General features: G+C 40.1%; 1 protein-coding gene across 1 annotated transcript in view; it reads left to right on the top strand.

Moving 5' to 3' along the window:
* LOC139737420 (extracellular matrix protein 3-like) overlaps window positions 1-27710 on the top strand; it is a 187138-nt gene that overhangs the window by 124204 nt on the left and 35224 nt on the right. Inside the window, exons 3-6 of the mRNA XM_071648094.1 lie at window positions 5047-5193; window positions 6042-6272; window positions 15271-15399; window positions 18708-18959. Of these exons, the coding sequence (XP_071504195.1) occupies window positions 5047-5193; window positions 6042-6272; window positions 15271-15399; window positions 18708-18959 (759 nt within the window). The remainder of the gene's footprint in view (window positions 1-5046; window positions 5194-6041; window positions 6273-15270; window positions 15400-18707; window positions 18960-27710) is intronic.

The following is a 27710-nucleotide window of genomic DNA, read 5'->3' as shown; positions in this document are numbered from 1 at the left end:
CGAGTTCACATTTAATAACATGTGCTCATGCATGTCCTGACAGTCTATCTTTCCCCTTCAGAAACCATCAGCAGAAATATGGCAGTCATTCCCTTTGATTTCCTTCATTGGTGTGAAAGCGGAAATTCTTGACGTCACAAACCTGTTTGCAGTTTACTTTGAGACTAAAACTTTGACATTCAGATTACGGATATGATAGTCAAAAATAAGAGATGATTTGTGTTTGTGTGTGTGTTTTTGAGTAAATCTGACATGTGACACTGTATAAATGTTATCTCTTGATTGATAGCTTGGTATCTTTGGAACTGAATATTCCACTTTGCTGACTTCCTGTTTGACTATACACAGTAGGCCTATTTCTTGGTCTTTTGCCCTCTGATGGGGACAAATTACATTAACAGTCTTCGTTTTCTTCCCTTTTGCCAAATATCTATAGTTTTGTTGCCATGGATCCTTTTGCTTTTTGTGCATCACCCACTCGTCTTCGCCAAGTGTGTTTGGGTTGCTCCAGTTTTTCACTCTGTCGACTTGCCATTCACAAGTACTCCTTTAATCCTTTGAACAACATTGTTCAAATACTTAAATATGTTTTGCCTTTACCTATTAAAAAAGAAGGGGAGGGGGAGAAAATTGGCAAGCGACGGTGTTACTATTTCTCAACCGGTTTACCCACTAATCTCTGCGCCAAATGCGCGGTGCCATTCTTGCGTATCGAGAGACCCCAAATCTCATGCAAACAGCGCTCTCTGCTTAACGCTGATTTCAGGCTTGTTCACTCTCTCCGTGAAGACAACAGGAGTTTTCGGACTGCATGACAAAAGGGGGATTTTCATCCTTTCACCGGCCTTCAAGAATGGGCTTGTTCAAGTCACTCTCAACCAATATTATGCAATGGAATCTCTCCTTTTCCTCCACCCCACTGGGTACTGTTCACGAGTGTCTGGCTTTACCTTTCCATGTCTGGTTTCTATGCCAGTGCCTATGCTCAGATAATAACTGGAGATGGCCTCCTCATTCTCATTTTAATGTCACCTATGATGGAAATAAAGGAGCACAATAGATGCTGCTGTCACTTTTGTGTTCAGTGTCGTCCCTCCTGTAATGACAATCATAGAACTTGCCATATTTGTTTTCTGCTGACAAATGCATAATCTGCAAAGCCGGCAGTGGTGGACCTGATCATTTTTGTGAGGTAATTGATGTACTGAAACGATGTGTGTTCATTTTATTGATCCATCTGTGTATTCATTTCTTACATTTATGTAAGTATCATTCATTCCAAGTGTTTGTGACCTCAAATCTGCATGAGTGTGCCAGGAATGTATGGGATGGGATATGATGGACAACTGTGGTAGTTTGGTGAGGATATGAAATGGCAGCCTCTTTGGGCATCCTTTGTAGGCATCCAGATCAAAGTTGACTGGCTTGAGAAGATAGAGAACGGGTGATTGGCAAGAGGATGCCAGCAAACGATGATGATAAACGCTGGATGTTGGGTTGGAGGAGTTGTTTGGGAAGGAGGAGTGGAGGGGACGAGAGATGGAGGTTAGAGGAGACAAGTTCTATACAGCTGGCAGAGAGGGGATAAGGAGTAAGGATGTATACAGACTGCTTGTTGCCATTGTCAACAAACCAACAGCTTCCAACCAGCCATCATCGGATAGTTGACCTCATTTCATCCCCGGACAGAGTGAACAACTTATCAACAGCATTATTGGTGGGCATTTTGATGTCTGGGGGAGATATGCATGTATATATGATAATTATATGATAATATATACTTCTCTGGGATAGATTAGATCTACTGCAGAGGAGAGGGCAGGCTAGAAAAAATGGTGGAGACAATTTCCCTCTTGCATTCATTTGGAGAAGCTGAAACTGTCAGCTTGAGTAATTGTTTGCCTTCCTGAATCAATCTATCCATCTCAAAATGAAGGAAGCCCAGAGACTCGTCATTTCCTTTTATTCTACCCTCGATAGATAGTTCACTGACCTTTTGACCCCGGCTATGCCCGACCCGATTTTTCCTGGGAGAGTCTCTTTACATTGAGAAACGGTCTCTGCTTGAGAAACAACCCACGGGGCAATTACTCCTCAGACTCCCATTGTATGCGGAGTTCAGCCGATAACAAGCTATCTTTAACTTTTCCTCCGCAAACTCTGCCTCACCTGCAAAGAAAAGGATGGGTAGTGAATGAAGGCTGGCTGGAGAAATGATCAACAAAAAAAAAAGGGGGGGGAGTAGGGGGGGGGGGAGGGGGAGAAAAGCCCTCTCCACAAAGAAGACAAATTGATGTGCCATTCTCATGGTACTTGTGCTCACCCTTGTTTCAAATGTTTAGTTATCAGGCAGCACATTCCACCACTCTGTTGCCCAGCAACATGACATATCATTGCACCCCGGTGTGTAAGTGCTTCCCCAGTAGTACAAACTTTTCAGGAAAATGTAAAGATTTGTTCTCAAAAGGGGAGGGGGAAATGGAAGAAAGGAGAAAAGTCGAGTTGACTATAGAAGGGAGACCTGTGAAATGTTATTGTGAATAGTGTCATGATGGTAATCTCTAATGCTAATCAAATCGTCATTCTTCTGTAAGGTGAAAAGGAAAGAGGGAGGTGGGATGGTGGGTCAAAGGAGTGGCCTAACTGCAGATCTCAACTCTCCATGATTCTGTAGTGCCGTAAGGTATAGAGAATGGCCAACAAAGGCAGAAAATGTGGGATTAAGTGTGTCAGCTTCTCTGCCTCACTTGGACCGAGGCAAGTTCAGTTAGTGTTAGCATTTGGAAACGTTTTTATGCTTCTGCACCAGAATTCTTTGTGCACCATGTTTCTTGTTTGTTCACATGTTCATAAAAGTCTGGATTAGAGTATGTAGGCCCTATTTGGGGGTAGGTGATAAATGTAAAGGTCACACTGTAATTAAACTATGTCTAGGGATGAAGTTTGGAAGTATGGTCAATTGATAATCTAGGATTTGCTTGCCACTTGATTTTAAAGCTTTGACTGAAAGGATCTCCCGAGTATACAGTGCTCCTGGAATAGTCCATTGCATTGTGCAAGTTGGAAACTGATTGGCAGATTGTCAATAAACACAAGTTTGCACCAGTTGATGACATATATGATTATATTAGAAAAAAAAAAACTGTGTTGGTAAATGTGAAACCATCCTGTTGTAGGATTTATAAGGCTGTTTTTACTTGAATTTATGTCTGACATTTTGATGGGCAGATATCAGGGAAACACTTTGAATGAAGTTATTAATTGCTCAGGGCAATGTGTAAACCTGCCCTCACTTCTGTCAAATATATTTTGCCAGTGGACCTACTTTTCGTTTGATGATTTACTGGATGTGGTGGTATCCCTAGCACAAACAAGGTGATCGCTTTCTGGCAGTATATTTAAAGCCTCCTGAATTTCTTCCCTCCCCCTCCCCCTCCACCCCCCACAACTTCCATTAGTACCCTATGATTAGACCCATATGGGAGATTTTCATATTCGGCGGCCATTGCACCATTGAGTAAACAATTGTCTGCTTGCTTCAAGCAGATACCGAATGTAGGGGTCATCATCGGATTCTCTCTCTTTCTCTCCGTAATAGATGTAGAATTTATTCTTAAATTGTCCAGGGGGATTACGAGTCATCATCCTGTATACGAGATAGATCATGTGTGGAGGAAAAAAGGGGGGGGGGGAGGTGAGGGAGGGGACAGTGAACAGAAAAAAGAGGGATCGCAGAGTAAAGATTCGAAAGTTGTCCCTCTTCGCTTGAGAGGGACAAGGAGTTGGCTATGGCATCCAGATGGTTTGCTTTGCGAGAGATACGCCTCGTCCGAAACAGGAAGGAAAACAGGGACACCGACAGACAGACAGACAAATATACACACAGACAAATGGTCACACTTCAAACATGCTGAAGCATCAAGTGTACACGCAGAGATTCAAGTGTCAAAGCCTATAGGAAATGTAGGCTGTAAAGCTAATGCACAGAAGAGTACTCTGGTCATCAGATCTCATGCATGAATATGAGAAGAGAACCTATTTCAGGAAATTGTGTAGTATAATCTGTATTTGATATGTTACATTTTGAAGTGATGATTGAAGGATTTAGAGGGGGGATAGGGAGAGGGAGAGATGGACATACGCAGACAGACAGGAATTGCAAAGAATCTGTTGCTGTGGGTGACCCCTCATCACCAACATCTGTTGCTGGTGTCTCGTCCCCCTTAAGAATCCAGCTCCTGTCAGAAATTGTCACTGTTACTTTTCCTGCCGACAGGACTATCAAGTCCCCGCCGGTCAGTAATGGATTGCACTTGGCCCAATTTTTGTGGGGGAGTCCAGTTCTTGACCCTTTGGAGTCTTTGGACACCCAAGGTTTGGGTGTGACCTCAACTGACTACGACCTTCCCTGCAGGGATGGTCTAGCTTGGACATCTGGACATGGTCAATGGCAGAACAAACTGATACGCCCCCTGGGTTATTACAGAGTATTTGCTTGTGTGATCTGTGGATGATGAGATGAATGTGAGAGAGAGGGGAAGAGGAGGAAGGAAAGAATGAAAGACAGAAATAATGAAATTATCAGTTCTGTCTAATGAAGCGCATTCTAGATGAAATGAATCATTTTGTGCAGTGTGTTATGGGCAAACCTCATCTGGTGTGACTTGCATGTTGATTTCATCTCTCTTTACAACCTTAATTGCTTCTTGAATGGTATTTGTAGTGATATTTTATGGAAGTATGTATTTTTACTTTTTTGTCTGAGTAGAATGTTCAGTCATTCAAAAAAGCCCACAAGAATGCACCTTCATTAGTCTTCTTGAATATAAATTACAGCTGATAGTAAATGTAATTTCTTATGTACAATTTCAGTTCTTCACTGTTTGACACATTTGTATCTGGCTCGGCACTTCTTCTTTTTTTTCTTTCATTGGCATTTGCACACTGAGAAATATATTACATGAGGCAAGAGAGAGAGAGAGAAAAAAAAAATATATGAAGCCACTAATTTGTGTAATGACACCTGATTGGTTGTTCTTCTTGCAGGTGGCAATGCTCTGTCCAACCAGCCATTCCGTCTCAACTGGTCCTGGATCTCGCTGGAGAGGGAGTACTACGAGGTGAACGAGACCGACCGCTACCTGAATGTCAAGCTCATCCGCCGCGGATACCTTGGAGAGACCTCTTTCGTCGGTGAGTATCTTTCTCAGGGATCTGCTTCTTTTTCTTGCAGTGGAAATTGTGGTCTACTTAGTGTTTGTTTTGGGTCTTGGGGGAGGGGGGAGGGGGAGATGGGGAGGAAATTTTCTGGGAGGGAATGATGTCACATAGTGCCCTTGACTTGAAAACAAAAGCATCCTTCTTTCTAAGAACAGCTTGTACCGCAGAAGGATGATGGAATTAGGTGAATGTAGTGAAATGAGAGTAAGGTATCAAGAGAAAAGTTCCATGAAAACACACAATGTTAGTAATTTCACACCTTCTTCCAAGAATATTTCCATGGCTCTGATAAAGACCAGTCTGTGATTATTTGTTTTTATATATATCCTTCTAGCTATAGGGAGTTGACTTTGTGCATTCTACCTGTAAAGGAAAATTGTATTCATGTCTTTTTATGCTGTAAATAGGTTTATATGCAAGCAGTATCGGTATCATGTGATCATGATGGCCTTATAATTGCCGCTAGTTTTCTTAATGTGTATGCTAATTTGCTCGAAGTCTTGCCAATCTGTTGCTTTGACTTGACTATATCTGATTTTTTTTTTTTTTTTTGGGGGGGGGGGGGGGGCAAAAACAGACACAAATTTGTGTTTGTTTGTTTGTTTGTTTGTTTGTGTTAATCATATGCATTGCCAGCATCACTGGCAAATGGCTTAATCAGAATTCTATGACAGATGTCTTTATTATGATTGAGTGAGGCGTCAGCTTTGAAAACAATATCAATAACTGAGAAATTATCATTAAAGAGTAGACTGAGAAGAATGAGGAAAGAACATGTTAGAATTTCTCTTTCCTCCGGTTTTCTCCCCCACCGTCCACAGGAATCCAGACTGCCGATGGCACCGCCGTGGCCGGCGAGGACTTCCGCGGCAAGTCTGCCCGACAAGTCCAGTTCAACCCTGGCCAGACCGAGGGCTTCTGGCGCGTGCGCATCACCAGCGACAACGAATACGAGCAGGCTGAGACCTTCGAAATCATCCTCCACGACCCAGTCATGGGAGCTCTGGAATACCCCGACCGTGCCCTTGTCACCATCTTTGATCCTGAAGATGGTAAGCATTTGTCAGGGATCTCATCTAGTTGGGATTTTTTTTTTCAAAGTTTTATATGACAGAAGAATAAAATCAGCAAACTGTTCATAGACATGAGTAGGATTTATCTATGCTGCTACCATTTGATTACTGATTTTATTACCCTGCCAAGCTGAACTTGAAAATGCCGGAGATTTGCTGTGAAAATTTGCAAAAAAAAAAAACCTCTTTTGTGCTGTCATACACAAAATTCCCTCTCAAAAGACTGGATAAAAAATGAAGCAGAAAGGGGGGGGGGGATGGGGGGATACAGAGCCATCTTTCTGGACCCTGTCTCTCCAAGATTTTGGCTTTGATATGATACACGGCCAGAGGGACAGAAGAAGAAAGACAAAGAGGGATAGGGTATTTGAGAGAAATAGAGATGATGATGGTTGTAGTGGTGGTGCAGATGGTAGGCCTAATGTTACTCATGATGACAATGATGATGATGATGGTGATGATGATGATGGTGATGGTGATGGTGATGAGTTGTACTTTCTGAATTGACTCTGCAAGTGATGTTTTTCATTGGAATGATGAAGGTGGTGAGGATGATCACAGTGCGCCCTCTATTGGAGACGACCTTGTCTGCAGGGCTGAAGTGGTGTGCGTCTTGCTGAGGTCGTGTGTGGTAGGACGTTGACCCTGTATATGGAGGGGCTGGGTCAAATAACATGGCTGCTCTTTTTAGGTGATCCGAGTATCCTCTCGGATCACCTTCTGTATCTGTACGGATTCTTTGTTTTTCTTCTTCTTCTTCTTTATTTCTCCTCAAAAGTTGTGCAGAGGTTAGCTCAGAAAGTCCGCTGCCTGTCAATTTCAAAATTATATCATGTATGCATCATGTCCCAAAGACGGCAAATCTAATGTATCATTGTGATCAGTCGACCGTGACGTCACTATGACGTCATTATATGAAAACACATTCTCAATCATATCTCATTAATGAAACAGAATTTTTCAATGAAATTTACGTCACATATATTTCAAGTTATGCGCATTCTACTCATGTTCTCAAAATTCATATTTTCTCTTAAAACGTGCGCGTACGCGCGCGTTGAAATATTTGTATGCTCCAATCGAGCTCAAAATTTTTTTGCACACGTTTCAGACCATTTGGAGCATTTTTTGAAAAATTGAAAAAATCGGACGGACGCGTACGCGCGCGCGCATATACGCACGCACAGCTCATATGCAATTGAAATTTCCAGTTTTTTCACTTTGATCGCATGTCTGAAATGTCAAGGAATATTTATACCACGTTTCAAGTCAATCCGACTCAATATGACGTCATACGGGGCCGTCAAAGTTGAAATTCCGCGCGCGCGTCAATGGCGATATACAGTGCAACTATGCCAAAAAACTGCCAATTTTAAATCCGATTTTACTCGTCAGGATGGACGGTGACCCCCCATTTTCTTTACATATATTGAAAGCTGATGAGTTGTACATGTCATTTCATGGGTAGGCAATGCTGACAAAATGATTAAAAGATATCAAATTTCTTAATAAAGTAAAAAAAGTAAATTTTCAAAATGACGTCATCAAATTACAAGTTTACTCGAGCGTATCTCACTTATCCTCTGCCAATTTTCTCCCATATTTCAGTATGTTGTAGCTTATGAAATGTTCTTTCATTAATGTAAAAACAACATTTTGATTGGATGACATCATCGCCTCGTAAAAATGGATTGAATGTATCCTTGTAGAATTTGACCAGTTTACGTGTTATCTCTATGGGAGAGCAGTTTTTCTGGCAGTGAAAATTGACATGACTCTCTTTTTCGAGCACTAGCTCACTTTTGCTTCGGTGAATTTTTCCCAGATTTTAGTATGTTGTAGCTGAGACTTTGGGCTATCGTAAGTGTGCCCTTCATTTTTTCATACGACGTCGGCATCACGTCGAAAAACCTGGTTGAAAATGGCACGTGGCTTCGATGCAGCGTCATTTTGCTTAATACACAGGGCCTATGGAGCATGAAATAGGTCATTGCATAGCGCATCCGACTCGTAATCCTAAGGTCTCTGGTTCGAGGCTCACCCCTGCCAATATTTTTTTTTCATTTTTTTAAACACTTTTTTTCTTCTTTTTCTTTAGTTAGTCTTAATCTCCCTTCCTAACTTTATCTTTTTCTGATTTTTTTATGCTTCTCCTTCAAATTTCTATAAAATAACATATTTTTTTCTTTATTTTTCTTTCTTTCTACTACTTTCTGTGCAATAGATGAACAACAACAATGGCTATCAATCCCATATTTTGCACATGTTTAGTTCATGTCACGTACATTATTTCATAAGATAACAACTACTTGATCAGACACCATCTTGGGTATGTAAATTAGGGTCAAAGGTCATAAATGTTTCATCCTGTATCTTGGTGAATACATGTCCTATCTTTCCCATATTTTGCACACACAAAGACCATGTAACAAGGATCATTTCACAAAATAACCACTTTTTGCTCAGACGCCATCTTGGGTGTGCAAAGTGAGGTCAAAGGTCATATGTACTTCTTTCTGTATTTTCGTTATGACGTGTTGTCTCTATGGGAGGGATTTTTTTTAATGTGAAAATCGACATGCTTTTCTTTATCGAGCACTAGCTCTCACTTACCCTTCGGTGAATTTCTCCCAGATTTTATGTTGTACCTAAGACTTTTTATTTTGCATCTTGGTGAAAACCTGTCCTATCTTTGCCATATTTTGCACACGAATATAGACGATGTCGCAAGAATCATTTCACAAAATAACCACTTTTTCCTCAGATGCCATCTTGGGAGTGTAAAGGTGGGTCAAAGGTCATATGTATTCGTTGCTGTATCTTCGTTATTCAGTGTATACAGAATTGGTACCAAAGATGGCAGATATGACTCCCTTTTCTTAATGAGAATCCAAACCTCACACGGCCAATGTCTCTAAACACAGATGAAACTTGTATTGTCATGCCTATTACGATGAGGACTCGAATCATTGATTAAAAAAAAAATCGGATCACCTTAATTTGTCAGTGATGACAAATTACAATCTCTAGTTTTTTTTACGATCACAATCATCGCTGACTTTAATGGGGTGCTTTGTAAAAAGCGTTAAATCTCTTTACACCATCACACTGAAGGTGCTACATTTATAACAAGATTGCCAGAAAAATTGGGAAAGGGGGGGGGGGATGGGATGGGATGGGGGGGGTCATCTATGTCCATAATGGGAGAAATAAAGACAGCAATCATCATATCCAGTTCTCTTGTGACAACCCTTGATTCCTTTGGTCCAAACACTGGAGTCTCATTACCATTACACATTCTACTCCTGAAATCCAGCTATTGACTCTTGAGGGCGGCGACAAAGCATTCGTGTGCCAGCACCAGAGGGAGGGATAGAACGAAACAAAACAAAACAAAACTATAGTTTGTTCCTTTTTTCATGACTGTTAGGACCGGTGTTAACAAGGCTGAAACCTGTGAACAGGGCAATACCCATTTGGCTTTTGATCACCAATTCTGAAGAATCCGAAATGGGCATTTGGAGTGTTTCAATTTTTTTTTTCTCTCACAAATTTTCCTCCTAAGTAGGCTGATTTATGCCCGCAAACTGGTTCTGGGTCAGCACAAAGTTGGAATTGCTAGACAAGATTAAAATGGTTTTAAGCATGGTTTTAAACAGTGCTGTCTGAAGTTAGATGCGTTTGTTGCACAGGTATTTACATATGTATGTGCTTCTGCGACAGTTGTTTGCTTGGGGGTAGTGAAGATATAGGCCTACTGCTGCTAAAGCTTTCAGAAAGACTAACATTGTTAGACACTCTACCAGAGTTTTGTGAGCAGTTCAAATCTTTCATTCCTCTGTTAGAAACTATTGAAAGACAGGATCTGAATTTGAGAATAAAGTGTCAGTGTGTCTTTGATTTTCTTAGGGAGTTTGATAACAAAGCCCAGAGTCCATTTCATGCACAGATGAATTGAGCATTTCTTTTCTCAAACAAAGTGGATAATCCTGCCTTGAAGATGCCAGAAAAGATTTATATACTGTCTCATCATTGCAGATTAGTCTAGGTAAGATTTGTCAGGCTTTATATGGGGGATAAAAGATTAGGTAAATGAGGGCACTTCTCTCTTCTTCAGGCCAGACCAATGGAGGAAAAGAGAATATGCTCAATCTTCTGTGTATTAGGGAAATTCTTAGTCCGTCTCTTGAGAAGTTGATGCTTGATTTTATTTGGCTCTCGTGGCATCAGAAACAGAAAATCCCTTTGTCAGATTTTCAAATAAAGGCTGAAAACAGGCGTCATGAGTGATCACCAGTATCCCCCGAAAAAATTCACCCTCTAGATACAAAGAGTCATGAAAAAGGGCTGTTTTATAGAAGAGTTCATGAGTCCATGGACAGGAAAGATTGGATCTCACAGGGGGATGTTGAAACTGGTGAATTTAAAACATTATTCTCTCTTTGAGAGGAGACAGCATTCATGAAGTAGCTCAATCATGACTAGCTCACTAGACAGACAGACAGATAGATACTCATGGATAGATAGATAGGTAGATAGATAGATAGATAGATAGATAGATAGATAGATAGATAGATAGATAGATAGATAGATAGATAGATACATGGATAGATAGATACATGGTATAGATTTAAAAAAAGTTGTCAATTGGTTATAAGCTTAGGTACTCATATTCACATTGAGTGATCACATTGCAACATCTCAGAGGTTAAAGGTTAACTTTTGTAGATGATGCAAAAGAGAAGAAGGAGGTTGCAGTAGAGTAGAACTGAGAAGATGGATGGCAGGTTTGAAGGGTCTGAATCAGAAACTTTCTTTAAGAAAAGCAAAATAAACTGCAATGAATATGGTTGAGGTAATGATAATGATGATGTGGATGATATCTAATGTCCGTGGAAGAAATGGTGATGTGGTTTAAATGGTAATGATGATGATGATGATGATGATGATGATGATGATGATGATGATGATGATGGTGATGATGACGGTGATGACGATGATGACGATGATGACAATGATGATGGTGATGGTGGTGGTGGTGGTGGTGATGGCATTGATGTTGTGATTTTAATGTAGCTGATGATGAATGTGATAGCAATTATGGTGATGTGATTGCCATAATGACTTTGGTGATATGGATTGTGTTGAGGGCAGATGTGCTGTGTACGACATCATTGGATTGAGCTTGGTTTTTGTGGAGGAGCTCAGTTGAGTGATAAAATTAGCTTTGGAAGCATTGTCAGAAATTACAAGACAGACATTCCAGAAATCTGAAAGATTTTGTTGTTGTTGTTGTTCTTTGAAAGAAAAGAGTATAAAAGACATATGTGACCAAAAAAAGGAGAAAGGGGCTGCTTATTTTATGAGAGAGGTAGCACCTTTGAAATATGTTTCCTGTGCACTCAAAAGAATTTTGACTGAAAACATGGATTTCTGGCAGTGTTTTTCAGCTGCTAGGTGCAGATAAGAATGAGACTGTTTTGTTTCGATGGGAGTGCTTGGATGATCTGCCTTTGGGGTACAGGGGGCTTTGAAAAGATAATAGCGAGGGATTTTGCATTCATTTGGAGCTTGGAGCTTTTTGTCAGACTTACAGCCTCCATAAATAAGTGGCTGTGTGCAGCCATGAAAAGAATGCAAACATTTCAAAACTTGAAGTTTGAGTAGCGTCTTTACAGACCAAGACAAAGTCCTTTTTTTTTTTTTTTTCAATTTTTGCTCGATACGGCATGTGATTTTTCATCTTGTATGTGTATGGTATGTTCATTCAGCAAAGAGAAAAGACTTCAACAAGAGACAGAAATGAATAATATGCATCAAAATTATTCCAACGGTGCTCCAGTAATCTTTCATAGTTAAATGTCCATGTCCAGGATGTACTGGAGGCAAATTGCTTAGGTGGTGATGGGGGTGATGATGGATTTCAGTTCCAGTGTGATTGGTGCATGTCATCAAGACAATTTTAATCATTAGAAACATGAGCTTCTCTTCCGTGGCTGCATCATACACCCCCAGCCAAAGCTCTCTATAAATTTTCATGTCCTATATATCTCCTCCTCAGTCCTCCGACAACATGATACACCTCATTTTTTTTTCTCTCGTATATCCATCTCCTTCTTCACGTTCCTGCTCGACATCCCAAGTTTGGAATGAGATGCCAGGCATTTGAAGCATGTCTTGAAGGAGGGGAGAGAGAAATAAAATGGAGAAAGAAGTATGCTGGGGAGGTAAAAAGGGAACATTTTAGCATGCCTCCTTGATTGATTATAGAGTGATTGAATTGTTGGATCCTGAACAAGGTGCAGTTTGTGTTCACATATTACCCCAAATTGGTCAGCAAAGAAGTGATCATTCTAGGAGTTTGGGGGGATATGGGGGCGTGGAGGTTGAAGGAGGGTTAGAGGAGTGGAGAAAAATGGGGGGGGAGGAGTAGGGAGAGAGTGTGTATGAGGGGCTGAAGGAATCGGATGGAGTTTGCCAGTGGAAGAAGAATCTTGCGAGGGGTTTGGTTCCAGGAAGTGCTCCTCGATGAATGATTGTGTGTGGTGAAGATGATGTTGGAATTTATTTCTTGAGGTCCTTGGCTTGGCTTTGTGTATTGATGTGCATTTATACCTGGGAATCCCATTTCTAGATATTTGGAACTTTTTTTCCTACATCATAATTATGGCAAAACTATTTAAATAGCAGGTTGTACCCGTGCAAATATAAAGTTTGTATGTGTGTGTATGATTCTGGAAATTGCATGTTATTTTTTGGCCAAACTGACGAAGGCAGCCATTATAATTCCATTAAAATTCTGAGATCTGTTGTTTTCATTCCCATTATGATATGTACACGTCAAGAGAATGTGAGGGAGCAATACAGTGTTAGTGGTATTGTAGTGAAATGGAGTGAGGCAGAATGAACTAAACTGGAGTAATTAAAGATTAAATTAAATTATGGGTTACCAAGCTTAACCTACCCAATATCAGCACAAGAACATACAAAGTAAATAGAAAATGAAATTTTCTATGTAATCATTTTTTTTTTTTTACTGTGAGTAGATCGTATCTAAAGAAATTGGGTTTTAGTTGCCGAAAGGGTTCACTGAGAGAAGGATGTATTAGAAGGGCGATTTCAATCTGGAAGGAGAGAAGATTGTGACTTATTGGGGGGTGAAAAAAAAAATTGCTTTAACAAGGGCGTCCTAATGTGATATTTGTGACACCTGTCCATTGAGATAAAGTTGTGAAATAGCCCTGGGGATAGGCCTGTTCAGAACAGCAGGGGGGTGCAGGAAATCTGTGAAATTATCCTGGAAACACCAGCCTAATCCGACATAGGGGTATATAGGATAGTATTAGTGTCAGGTCTGAATTCAGTGAGCCCACAGCTGTATGTAGATCAAGGTGAACCAACAAGATTCCCTTATTAACACTTTGATAACCAGGTATAGCTGATGCATACACATTAGCTATTGATGTTGATAGCTGGCTGGCATGTTAAGGGTCAAGAAATGCGAATGGGGGGGGGGGTAGTTGTCAGAAGACACAACTTTTCATGGGGATAAATCACTGGTGGCTTGCTTTTGAAAGAAGTGCAAAAATTGATACAAGATCAAGGATTTTTTCAACTGCATTTGGGATGGTGAAGAATATCTTCTAGTGAAAATGATGTGCTAGCAAGGTGTTGGCTTTTTGAAGATCAACAACAGAAATCATATTATTTTCACTTGATGCATGATAATCTTTTTTTTTTTATGAAAGTCAAGTTAAAGGGAGAATACTTCTTTGATGTATTTGGTATGTCCGGCCAATTCAAGGGGGGTGTTTTATCCAAACATGCACAAGGAAAAAAGATACTCCTTGTAGAAATTTACTCTGTCAAGAGGCTAAAACTTACTTTTTTCATCCATATACCAAAAGTTTTTGTTGTAAGCAAGCCAAATGAAAATAATTTTTCACAGTTACAGTAGTTTCTTCTCACCAAAAGTGTATTTAAGCAAGATAGCTTGTTGCACTATCAGTCGGTGTGATATTGTGGTGGCAATTCATTGATGCTGTCATTCTACTATGTGAAATGTTCTGCTCACAATGAAAGAGATTGAGAGTTTAATTTTTGCATGAACAATACAAATTCTATGTTTCTTTAAGAGTGAAGTTTTTAACAAAAGGGGAGAAGCACAAAATATGTGGGAGGGAGTGATATATATGTTTGTCATCCATCAGCAGATTAACTAACAAACAAGCGATAAAAAGATAGTGATCATTTTTTTTTTCCAAACGAGCTTATTACACCTTTATTACACCTTCACAAGCCGATGCACCTGAATGAACCAATTGCCCATGACCCCGATATGACCCACACTTTTGGACAATGTGCTAGGCTTGTGCTCCAGACTCATTTTCATGTTTATAACAACAAAAGCAGACAAGTAAGTGACACATTTAAACAGCTGAGAATGGAGACTAGCCAGTGCATTTCCCCCATTGTTACTAAACTTCTGCCAAGGATACCGTGCTTTGAATTTGAATAATTGTGTGTTGCTATTACTATAAAACAAAAATCGTAAGTATGCATGAGCAAGCCAATGTGGGTTATTGCAGACGAGTTTCAAAATTGCGCTGTCACAACTTTGCTGCCCAAACATTTTTGAGCATTACGTGAAATGAATGTCATTTTCCCCCATTCTGAACTCTGAATGATGATGAGTACCATGGTAGTACCGTATTTCCGGAAAATAGTTACGGATGCTGAGGTTAATAATTCAGATCATTATGTGCATTCCTTACCCTTATCTTCCTAACCATCCAAGTTCTTCTCAAAAAAAAAAAAGGTGCCATGACATATTTTATTTGTGTGTTATTTGTATTTCACATTGTGTAACATTTGAAATTTATATTTTACGTCACTTTTCAGAAATGGAACGTGATTGAGTGTCAATAAATTTTTCCGCTCACGTCCTCATCCACTCTTGTTCTCTCTCTCTTCGCAGAATCATCAGTGTTCATCGATCTGCCGGACAACTACGAGATCGAAGAGGACATTGGCGAGTTCCTCGTGCCCATCAGGCGAACTGGCGATCTCTCCCAGGAACTCATGGCTATCTGCTCCACAATGCCAGGTACTGCAGATGGGAGGGATGGGGGGTGGGGGGGATGGTGGGGGAGGAGGGAGTAGGAGTCATCCAAAATAGAAAGTAAACAAATGGACAGCACAAACACCTTCCCAACGAAAACAAACAACTACAACCAGAAAAACCGCAGCCCAATGTGAAAAAGGAGTTTCCTTCAATGGAAGTGCGGAAGGAAGGGGGTTGGGGTGGATGTTGGAGGGTTGTTTGAGGGTTGTTGAGAGATAACAATGATGTGGTATATGGCTTCTCAGAGTGGTGTCTTGGGCTTCTTATGGAAGTCTTGAAGATGGCAGCTAGCAGCTCTCTCTCGTCAGACACATTGTACATCTGACAATTTTGCCAGGTATTGATGCAAAATGAAAATACCAAAGTCTCATTCCAGATGTACGCTGTCGTAATTTCTATAACCAGTACCTAAAAGTATTTAAATTCTTCAATATCGAATTGATGTTCTACCACTGTTAGGCATTCCCTGTTTTGATTTGAATTAGTTTCCTGGATTGTTAAAAGGAGGACTACTTTGTGTGTCTTTCTACAGAGAATATGTCCTGATAAGTAGCCATCTCATCAGGTCTAAAGCACAAGGCTTGATAATGGAAGGCAAATCATTTTGGGCTTCAAAGGTGATTCAATACTTGGATGGTCACACAGTGGGGACATTTACACCTCCCTGATCATACTCTTCATGAAAGACTTTGCATGGAGAGTAACGCAGTAGATTCTGAAGAAAAAAAAAAGACAGAAAGAAAGGGACTGAAAAAGGGGCGGGAAGGATGCATATCCTAGGAATGCTAAGAATTTTCCACCTCACTGGTTACTGGTCTGATGACTTTGTGGCCGAAGTCTGTGTTGATAATGCTTTATTTCTATATTGTACCTATAGACTTGTATTGCAATCAGCCCTGAGTTCATATAGTAGGTGAAATAGGTAAGGTAGGGCAGCATTTCATAAAGAAAACCAATGGCGTTGAGCAAGTGCTCAGGTAATTTTTCTTGGGGGAAGAATGGGGGTTGGGGGAGGGGGAGGATGTGAGGGGTGAGGGATTCAGCAAGGACAGTGTTATGACATATTCTTCATGGCCTGTTCATGGCTAAGTGCCACTTGAGATTCCATGTTTGATCTGACATGAGCCAGGAATGAAAGATTATGGGTGTGAATCAGGCATATAGATGTTCTACGATGTGGAATAAGATATGTAGGAGGTTGATAATGATTTGTTACTGTGTTTGTATTAAAATAGATTGTGTCCAAAGCTATAAGGATCCACATCCCCCCTTTTTTCCGCTCTGTAGCTCAGTAAGTTCGCATGCTTTGATTTCAATTAGGTCTTATAAGGGAAGGGGATCCTGAGGCTGCAGGCGAGTTTTAGCAGTTTTTAGAGAGGCTCTTAAAGGGACAAAGAGAAGCTCTTTGGCTTTTTTACAGCTGCAGAATCAGCTTTGGGCCTAATCCCATCATGGCTTGGGTTATTGTATTGGGACAAAATCTGCATGGAGGATAGCTACCATGTCACTCACCTATTCCTAGTGATAAAACATATATCTCACTGCCATCACACTGGTCATCACTATTGAAGGGGAACGGGCTTAGGAATGAAATATTTGGATGAAGGGACCCGTTTTGCTCCCCCACGTCTGCTGCTCGAAGACAATAGCACTGACCAGCCAAGCGAGGGCATTGTTTCCCTTTTATTTTGTCATTATTTCGATTGCTTGCAATAGAGCGTGGTGAAAGCAGCATTTAAAACATTTATCAGGGTGTGACATAACTGCCCTCTTCCTCTTCCCTTCATTAACCCCTTTTCTCCCCAATTTCGTGCAACTTTTAAGTGACTGGTACTGTGTGTGCTGGTCTAGCCACTGGTATTTGGGGCCCCCTGCTGTTCCTCCTATTGTGTCTTAAGACACCTTCTTCATCCTCTTTAATAGAAATGATAAGGAAGGGCTCCCCATCCATGCAGAATTAGTCAAGCGGCTCACTACTGTTCCCCCAAATGGGTCAATATCCCCCATTTAACTCCTCATACACGCTCCAAATCACTCCTGAATAGTGTTGTCTCTGGGCCACAAAAGGCAAACCCTTAACGGGCAGATGACCGTCTGCTAGAGTATGGGGGAATGATCGAACACCGCAATGAATTTCAAAAAAAAAAAAGAAGAAGAAGAGGAATGAAAGACGAAATGAAGAGGGAAAGAAATCCAGTGGCTAGATTACGTTGGGAAGCCAGTCAGTGCAGAGCATTTGTCTTGCCTTGTGCAGACGACTGTCGCCGTGCTGACCCCCTTGCTCCCAGCCATCATCCGTATTGATTACGAATGATCCCGCAATAATAGGTGTTTTATTTACGCAGGGTGCCCCATAAGTCAAGCCCCCCTTTTGTAGGGTTCCCTCCTGAAAAGGGCCAATTAATTCACTAGATGGGTGATTGATTTAAGACCCCTTTTGTTGTGGTACAATGTTTGCACTGGGAGGTGAAGTTAATAAGAGTTCTTTGGCCCTTTTGCTGATCTGAGACAAAAATAAAGAGGTATGTAGCAAATATAACAGGGGAAACACTGCAAGCAAATTTTTGATAACTTTTTCCTTCAGTTAAGCCTATCAAGTTTGTTAGTAGGCACTTGGAAGGCACTGCTATGGTGACACTGAATCGTATTGAAACCAGTTTTTTTTTTTGTTTTTTTTTGCCAAAGATGAGAGAAACATTGTATGGCTTTTCTACAATACATGGAAAATTTTACTTTCTACAATAAGGGAACAAAGGGAGTATGGGTCAAGTGCTCAAAGTGCACAATTTTGGAAATTGAACATACAGCATCAACAAAAGGCAGAACATTATAATTAGGCCTACCATCAGGAAAAGAACTTGGAATGGACTTCTGCAAAAAAAAAATCATGAAAAGGGATTGATGGGCATTTCATGTCGTGAAGATGTTACAAGATTCTGTTGTAGACATAGGGCGAATGTGCGCATCGGCCTAGATGCAGATATTACATGACAACCAAATAATGGCACATGCAACTTAAGGAAAGTAGAGGGATGTCTTTAGTGTATTACCTCTTGTGTTCCTTTGAGGTACAAACTTAATTGGAAGATCAATTCCTGCAGCCACTTTAATGCAAACTGTCAGCTACACATTTCTTTTTCCTTTTGATTGAAATTCTGAAAAAGAGAGAAATGAGAGAGGGGCATTATGTGTACCTGTAGCTGATGGAAAGACAGGGCTTTGAAGAGGACTACTGGGAAGTATGAAACAGTTGAGTTAACTCCGCCCGATGGATTTCTTCTCTCCACCAGACACCGCCACCGGTTCCGACCCATCCCCCGTGCTCTCCTTCTCCGACTACATCAGCCGTCTGGAGGACGACCCCGACAACTTTGTGCGCTTCGACAAGGGCGAGGACCTGGCCTACTGCCGCATCCTCATCATCGACGACTCCCTGTACGAGGACGACGAGAGCTTCCAGGTTAAGCTGAGCAACCCCATGGGTGGCCGCATCGGGTCACCATCCTCCATCAACGTGGTCATCACCGGGGATACCGATGACGGTAAGATTTTGTTTTCAGTGATGTCTTTTTCAAGGATCCAGCGTCTTCTCTTACATAGTTTGCTTTATTTGTCTCAAATTTTGCACAGAGAAAGGAGGAAAAAAAGGTCACAACACCTGCATGATTGGAAACCATGCCAAACGGAATATACAAACATATCATATTCACATATTGTAAAATGGAATCATATATTATGGACATAATTATGCAGTCATGTCAAATAGATAAATGTGCACATTGGAAATTCACCTCCATATGCAAATAATAGTTCACCCTGCAATATCACAGACACAAAAAGTCTATGGATCTAAACTGAGATCATCAAGCTACGTTGTAGGAGCAGATTTAACTTCGATTCAGTTTATATCAGGACCAGTTTGGCTTTGTAAATGATTAATAAAAAGATTAACACTAAGAATAATAGAGTAAATATGACGTTCTGTGAATGAAAAGGAAACTATTAAAGAGGTCAATTATTCTGTGATATTTAACCACACCAGATAACTTTGTAAGTTCCAGAATGTAATCTAGAGGAACACAGAAAATTTGATGAACTACAGTGAATCTCTTGCCACGATCAATAGAAAGTGTGTGTTCTTTGTCACAATTTGCCATTTGAAGTTGCTGACTGTGTGGTGATGAATCCACACCCAGCTTTAGTCCACCACAGTGCATTATGAGCAGTTTTCTTTCCCATGCAACATCTCACCCCACCCCCATCAACACACACACAAATACACTCACACACACACACCACACACACACACACACACACACGTCCACATGCCCAGATTACCCCCAGGGTCCGAGAGACCGGCACGTACTTACTGCGGTAAGGGTGACACCGCGAGCACATTCACGGTGACATGAACAGTCAAACAACAGCGACAACGACTGGAAAGATAAGTAAAGTGACAAAAGAAAATGTGCAGTTGTGTCATTGGCTGTGCAGTGGCAACTGGTCTCTTGAAAGACATGGTGGGGATTGGCATAATAAAAACTTTGTAACCGCAGCGACAGGATATCAATAATTACGCTGACTTTCCCTAACACTTGGCAGGCAACTCCCAGTTCCTCAAAGTACAATTTCATTTTTAAAATGAAGAAAAAGATGGGGGCAGAAAAATCACTTGCACCTTCTCAAGAAAAATACATCTTTCCAAAACTGTTCACGAAAAAGGGATAATTACCTCTGTAAGTCCAGGAAAAGGAACAAGGATTGTTTGAGGCTATATTTTGTACCCAGAACTTGGGAAATGTGGAAGCACATTCCTCGCTTTGTGTTTACCCAGTCTCTCAATCTTACTAAGTGTGGGTTTCCAAAAACAGATCAAGGCATTATGGTGATAGACACACAAAAAAAGGAAGCAAAAACAAAACAATAAAAAGCAAGTGGGTCAATTAAGAATGTGTAAATGAAGGAAAGGACTTGAGCTAAAGTAAGATGGACAATCTTGAATGAAATTGCATTCTCTGTACACATGTTTCATTATCTTCTTTCAAATTTCTTCCAATAATGTCTTGTTTTTAATGTTTTTGTACCAGAAACTTGAAACAGTGATGAACAATAAATTATACTTGATACTCTACCATATTCATCAAACCTCTTTGCCCACATGCCCCCCCCCCCAAAAAAAAAAGGTAATAAAGTGGATTTTTTATTACACTACTAATGATTCACCTACTTCATACATAAAATTCCTAAAGACATTACAGATATGATTGTATACCTTAGCTGTAATTTTTAAGACTGCATGAAAGAAGTTCATTTAGGTTCAATAAGAGGAGAGTATGAGAAAAAAAATGAAAACAAAAGTTTCTTGCCTTAGGCTACAATTGCACATGCTCTCGACTCAAGGAAAAGTGTTTCTAAAATTGGGGAGCTCGGTAACAAAGGCGAGGGGAACACTTTTGTCGGCTAATCCAGTTCCAAAGTGACCATGTCAGATGTAGTGTCAGGGAGCCATTGTTACACCTGCCTAATGGCAAGTATACATTTCATTGCCACGCACACACCAAGGAGTGTTATTATTGGGGAAACCATCAAATATGGAGAAAATCTCTCTGCAATTCTTTATTAGAGATCACCTCCCTTTCAGTGCAAGTTGAGTGACTGATCATATGCACATATTATGTTTTTCTACAGCCATGATTCGACTAGACTTGAGGCTTTTTGCTCAGAGTACTCAAAAGATTTCCTCTTTAAATCATTTTTTTTAGATTTGTCTAGAAATAGGAATACTACTCCCTTCCTCCCCCCCCCAAAAAAAAAAAAAAAAAAAATTGACATGCATAAGTCATTTTGGCTACAACGTCGTACCACTACGGGAAGGGAATCTCAATATCTACTGCTGCCAAAGTTGAGATTTGCATATTGAAGAGCTTGATAGCTGAGCTGTGGGAAATTTTGTTACATTTCTCTCTTTTGGGAACGAAGGTCATAACTAATTTTTTGGCTTTTGACCCACAAACATCATTTCCATTCACACATGTCCTCCCATGGATGACTATGCTCTGTGTACAAAAGGAAATTTTGCGTAAAGTGTAGCGTAGCAGTTCATATGTAGTTCTTACCTCCTCTGGCAAAACCACAACTATACACCTCAGTAAGTGCCATATTTTGTTGCCTTGTTTTCACGGACATGGTAGCCCTGACATGTATTACTGGTATGAATTGGTCTCGCTTGAAACTTGCGTTGAACAAATCGATGATCAGCAAATGTTGGCCCACCTGGAAGGCATAGCAGTAAATGTAACTAACAACCCTGAAAACGGGCAAATATTAACTTAATCACCTCATTCAAGGGCAGTTCGGTAAAGTCAATCAATTCTGGTTGCGATATTTGCAGTTTTCTGCACTATATTGCTTTATATGAATCATTTATAAATAGATCCACACGATCTCACATGTGATGTCCACAGAAATAGAATGTTTTAAAAAAGTCAGAAAAAAGAGAGGAAACTAGTGAAGCAAGATAAAGTTTGTCATTAATTTCTAGAGAATTAATGCTCTGGTGTTGTGGAATATAGTTGGAACTGGACGAGTATTCACAGACAGGTTTACCACCCGCCCACCCACAGCTTCTGTGTGGTGTGTGAACATGGGCCTCCTTCGATTTCCCATCCTACTAAACACCAGGTAGGCTATCAAACATTGACATTACTTTAACCAACCACAGCCAGTCTGATCATTGGATGAGTCATGTTTTTAAACTCCAGTGACAGTAAACATAAGAGTTATTGACAAGCTCCCCTTACCTCATTCTCACCCCATCTCCACGCTTTATGGCAAAATATGGGGAAAAAGAAAATTGCTGACTTCATTCTTATGATATCAAAATCCGGTAGTTCTGCAAAACAAGAAGAGAGGTCATGATAAAAACCAGTAAGGTTCATTCACCCACCCCCCCCCCCCCCGAAAAAAAAAAAAAAAAAGAAGAAGAAGAAATGATTGATTATAGATACAAAGTTTATGTTTTTATGACTGAACTGTTCCAGGAATCTTGTATTTAACTCCGTTAAACAATAAAACAACACCCCACTGCCCGATCCCCTGACACTAGATTTTTGTTGCTTCACCCCCAAACCACCCCTGGTTTATTGTCAAGTTGTTTTTTTTTTTTTTTTTTTTTTTCACCATTCCTGGTGCTTTTATGATTTCATACCTTGAAGGCATAGCAAGCAAAAAGTAAAGGAGCACAAAAAAGACGTTTAACCCCACCCCACCTAACTTCTTGCATCTTATCTTTGCCACATTATCATCACAAAACTACCAAACACAAGCATTACGCATAGTCCCTTTTGTCAGAAGTATTTCAGTTGCATTTCTCATAGAGCCGTACCCAACTATGATATTAGAATCTCCTTTTCATTGATATTATCAGGTATTGTGATATCAGCAAACGTTATAGAAACGAGTCTTTCATTTTTTTTTAATGAGAACAAAGACTTTAGGACAGCATATAAGATTCTTAAGACCATCTGAAAGAGTCCCACATTTTGATGCTTGTGTAGAAAGACAAAAGGCAGGAAAATAAGGCTTCCAGCGTATTTGTCAAATAGACCCAGGCATAGTAATCTGTGTGGGTAAATTTCTATTGAAGCCTTGGTTTTCCCCCTTAACTCCCACCATGAAACATGCAAGCCCGAGTGTCTCAACACAGTAGAGAGAGTCAACTTGTCTGAGCTGTTACATTTGCTTGTCCTATTCAGCCCCCTGCCCCCAAGTTGCACTCAAGTCGAAGGCTGAATGAATAATACACCTTGCGGATTGTGTCGAGTGAAGGGGGGCAACAGTCACCGTTTAAAAGTCACAAATGCAAGAAATGGGAGGCATATTTTCCAGTGATCATATTTGGGACCCGTTATCCTTGTACACTTCCCTTTGTAAATTAGGTGCTCCAATTCAAGGTAAAAGTACTTAAACAGCGAAAAGTTAATGAGTGAGCGATTGACAAGAAGGGGAGGGATTTTTTTTTTCATTCCCCTCAAAGTTAAAGTACTTTTACTGAAATAGAAATGAAATTTTGACAGGAAAATATGAGAGAAAATATAACAGAAATAGCAAAAGTGAATTCATTGTCATTGCCGAAATATACAGATAATACATGTACCCCATGGCCTTCCTTGCATTGAGAAACTTAGGCCTTAATTTCATTTAACATTTACAAAGCTAACTTTTTTTCATTTTCTATTTTACATAGAAAAGAAATCATTATTATGGTGTCATTAAACAAGAGGGACTTGGAGCAGTTTGTTACGATGCTAATTGCTGTGAAATGGCATTATTTTGGTAGTGATATGATGGAAAAGAATGGTGCACGAAATGTTTTCGAATGTAACTGAGACAACCTTGTGATTTTGTTTGTCTCTTTTTTTTTCGGGGGGGGGGGGATGCATCTTGCATGGGGGGGACGAGGTTCACTTTTCATCCTTCCGTGTGAATCTTTGAAAAATAATACCACACCAAAAAACAAAACAGAAAAAAGAAAGTGTGGGAGTTGACAAGTTTTTTCCTTTTTTTTTTTTAGCCCAGAGATAGGAATTAGAAAGATAACTCACTTTGAAAGCCGGAGTCAAAAATAGTCTGCCTTTACTCTGAGTTTTGAGCTGCATAACATCTTTGCCCCTAGGGCATGATGGTACGTTTCCTCATCCAAGCTATGCATCTTCCAATAATCCTCCCCCCCCCCCCCTCAACTTCTTATCAGCTTTTTCAAAATTCAAAAGCATCTTTCCTTCCTAGTCTTGACAGCCAAGTCTTGACATCGCTATGGCGATGGAACTGAAATTGACAGTAACAAATACACCCATGTCTGCGGCGGAAATTAGCAAGTTCAACTTTCTGTCTCTCTTTTTTTCTTTTTTTCTTTTTTTTTAAAAGGAGATGTGACTCTTCCTTGCGTTGACAATCCGATGAGTAATTTGCCCTGTCTTCCAATCTAGTTTGGAAGAGAAGATCTTTTCGAGACAGCTTTTGATGTTAAGATCTTAATAAAAGGCTCTGTCTTTCATTATAGTCACTCCATCATTTCTTCTTCACGTTGTCTCAATGCCATGCGATCTTTTCTAAACATTGAAATGGTGTGATTTTCCTTAACACCCCAGAATACTTGGGACTAGTCTGCAGTGGGTTAATTTACAATGGATTTCTTGTTTTAGAGTGATGATAAGACATTGATAATGAAAGAGTGCATGGATCATAATTGCTTCATTCTGACTGGTTAAAATTCTTGATTCCATGTGTTCCAGAATCAATTCAAAACAGTATTTTATAGGTTCAATGTTCACAAAATCTCAAAAGCACATTATATGTTCATTCACTGTTCCCCAAGAGCTGGCCATTGTTATAATCCTTTTTGCATACTGGTACTTTCTGTTTGCCAAATTACTAGCAGTTCAGGTTCAATGTTCTCATCAATTCCCCCATTTTTGATTATGCCATCTCTCAACTGGCAACTTTGTGCATCTGTTGAACAGATCAGTCAATAATTTCATTCCAACGCTTAATTCTAAAATCCCAACTTCTCTCAAAAGCAGCAAAGCTCCTCCTCTACCTCCACTAGCCAAAGCCTGTGCGTAAATACAAACTGCCCTGCTACACATCACCCCGCCAGGTGCTTACAAATTGCTCAAATTAGGTTGCCTCTATCTAATTTGGGCCCTCTCATTCAACTTTGGCTTCTTTCAACATATATCCCTCCCCCTTATGTCACTCCTTAGGCAGGGATTTCCCACTTGGCTCGCATGCTCACGTGCTGCTAGTGAACCTGACCCCATCCCTGCCATATTCAGTTGGTCACAGTTGCAAAGACCATCAAAAGTAAGGGTTTCTAGGTGCAGAAAGCCACAGTTCAAATCTGCCGAATATTCCTCTCGTGCAAAGTTCACCCAAAGTACTGCTTTTCAGGACAGATCGACTCTCCTACTGTCCCAGAGATTTCCCAGCAGCAGGTGGATTTTGCATTGAGAAGCAAAATTAGAATTTGTGACGTCACTGCAGGACGACAATATCAAGAAAACAAAAAGAGTTCGACATATTTTCATATTTCTGGCAAAATGAAAGTGCACTTGACTTACCTGTCTTAGCAATCATGGGGAACAATATTACCCTTAACATGTGTCAGGAAAAAATTTAGGAAATTTGTACTTTTCATTTCAAAAAAAGAAAAAAAATTGTGGAAACCTCTGTATATCTTCTTCATAATATCGTTGCCCTGCAGTGATGTCACATGTCTTCTCATCCAGTGAAGATGGTACTAAAACTTAAGTTAAGAAATTCACAACTTTTGAAAGGATTGTCCAATTTTGTACATTCTACTGCTTTTGCTGCATTTACTGAACCCAGACATATGTTTGGGTGAACGTGGCCTTTAAATGAAAAACTCAAGAATCAGAACAGAAGAAAAAAGTGGTCAAAGTTACCCGCATATCAATCATTACATCTTCATTCACAAATCAGCTGTTTTGACCATAACTGTAAGTGAGCAAATCTCCTCATTAGGAAGTTTCAAACCTGATTTTTGATTTCTTCCTTCAAGAGACAAAAAGCCAGTCAACAAAGTTGAGCAAAGTCAGTTCAATCATGCCCCCACGGAGAGTAGGAAGTCTGATCAGAGAAAACTTGAGTACAAGGACACAATCCCAGCTCTCAGAGGGATACAAAGAATTTTTGATTTATTAATGAAAGCCTGTTAAAGTATGAAGCAGTTGATACATTCAGGAATAAAACGTTTACACAAGTACAGGAAGCTTTCACATTCGCCACATTATCTCTTTCTATATAAATGGGGGGGGGGATGTCTGATTCCACTTTGAATCAGTTACTGGAGGTCATAGTTCTATCACACAGAGGTAAAGCCATAGTTAAAATTCTCTCAGTTTAACTCTAAATTCTCGGACATGCAGAGGAAAAGATTTGTCCTTTGTCATTGCCGTGGAAGCAAGTCACAAAATTTGCTCAAGAACTGTCTCTTGGTGAATCTGGAATTAATTTTCGTAACTTTCAGGCAAATGTGTCATTTGCTGGCAAAAGACACTGACAAGATAAGTAATGAACAGAGTTCCAAAAATCTATTCATGTTCCAATTCCAAAAGATCTATATGCTGTAGATATATACCCGCCTTCATTAGAAAGCTCTGCACCACATGATAAACAAACAATACAAAAATAAGTTTCATAAAGTTCTCTCCCCGAGACTGCTGTGATTGAATCTGTCAAGGATTCAACCCAAGTCATTGTGCAGTTTGGTCTTTGAAAGTCTTGCAATGGAGGTAAGATAAGTCTGACTAACACTACTGAAACTGTCTCAAGGATACCCTCGCTCTAGAAAAAAAAAATAAAGAAAGAGAAGGAATGAATCGCTTATCGAGTTTTTTCTCTTTGCGATTTAAGAAACATCCCATGGGTGGAACCATTGTCGCAGGTGGATTGGACTGACTAGGAAGGACAGAATTAGAGATTCAATTGTTAGTGAAAATAACCTTTTAAAAAAAAAACAGAAAGCACCCCAAACCCGCAGCAAATTCCTTCCCAGTGTCTGCTACTATTCCGGTTGAACCCCTTTTGCAAGCAGCCGAAATGTCATTGAATAATTCTCAAGGAAAGGGAGACGTGTTTGTTATTGTATTTTAAAAAGAAAAGTAAAGGAAGAGAAATTTCTATGTAACATTGCAAACATGATAAACGTGGGGATTTCAAATTGTAAAATGTTGCAAATTTAATAATTTCTGCTCTGTTTCTCTATCTTTCTTCTTAAAAAAACAAACAGTAAAAGCATAGGGAGAAGAAGTACCCCTGTTAGTTTTGAATCTTGAGAGGTTTGAATCAAGAAAAATCTGAACAAATACAAGTTCTCGTAGGATCGCACACAAGCACATACACACACAGAGCGATAGAAATTTAAAGCCAGTAGTAGAAGCCCTTCATGAATCCACCACGCCTTGTTGCCATCGGAGGACGAACCTGGCCTGGCACAGCTAGTCTCCTTGTCTATCCCTGGAGGTTGAATGAAATATCTCTCAGGATCCTCCACCGGGAGCTTTTGTTGTATCGGGAGACGAAAAGCCGTCTGATTTACAAGACGCGAGGGAGTGATGCACCTGTTGAGTCCAGTATTCAGATGCCTGTGGCTCTTCCTTTCCGTGTGGAAAAGAAAAAGACCCAACAACAAACAAATCCCCAGAAAGGAATGAAATATAATATGGCTAGAGTTTGTGAATACTATCAAGGCTAAATCAATATGTAGTGAA

This window comes from Diadema antillarum, unplaced genomic scaffold (assembly GCF_040938485.1).
Source record: "Diadema antillarum isolate AM-2024a unplaced genomic scaffold, OU_Dant_1.0 seq00000693_RagTag, whole genome shotgun sequence".
Taxonomy (NCBI): Eukaryota; Metazoa; Echinodermata; class Echinoidea; order Diadematoida; family Diadematidae; genus Diadema; species Diadema antillarum.
This window is presented reverse-complemented; position numbering and strand designations above follow the sequence as displayed.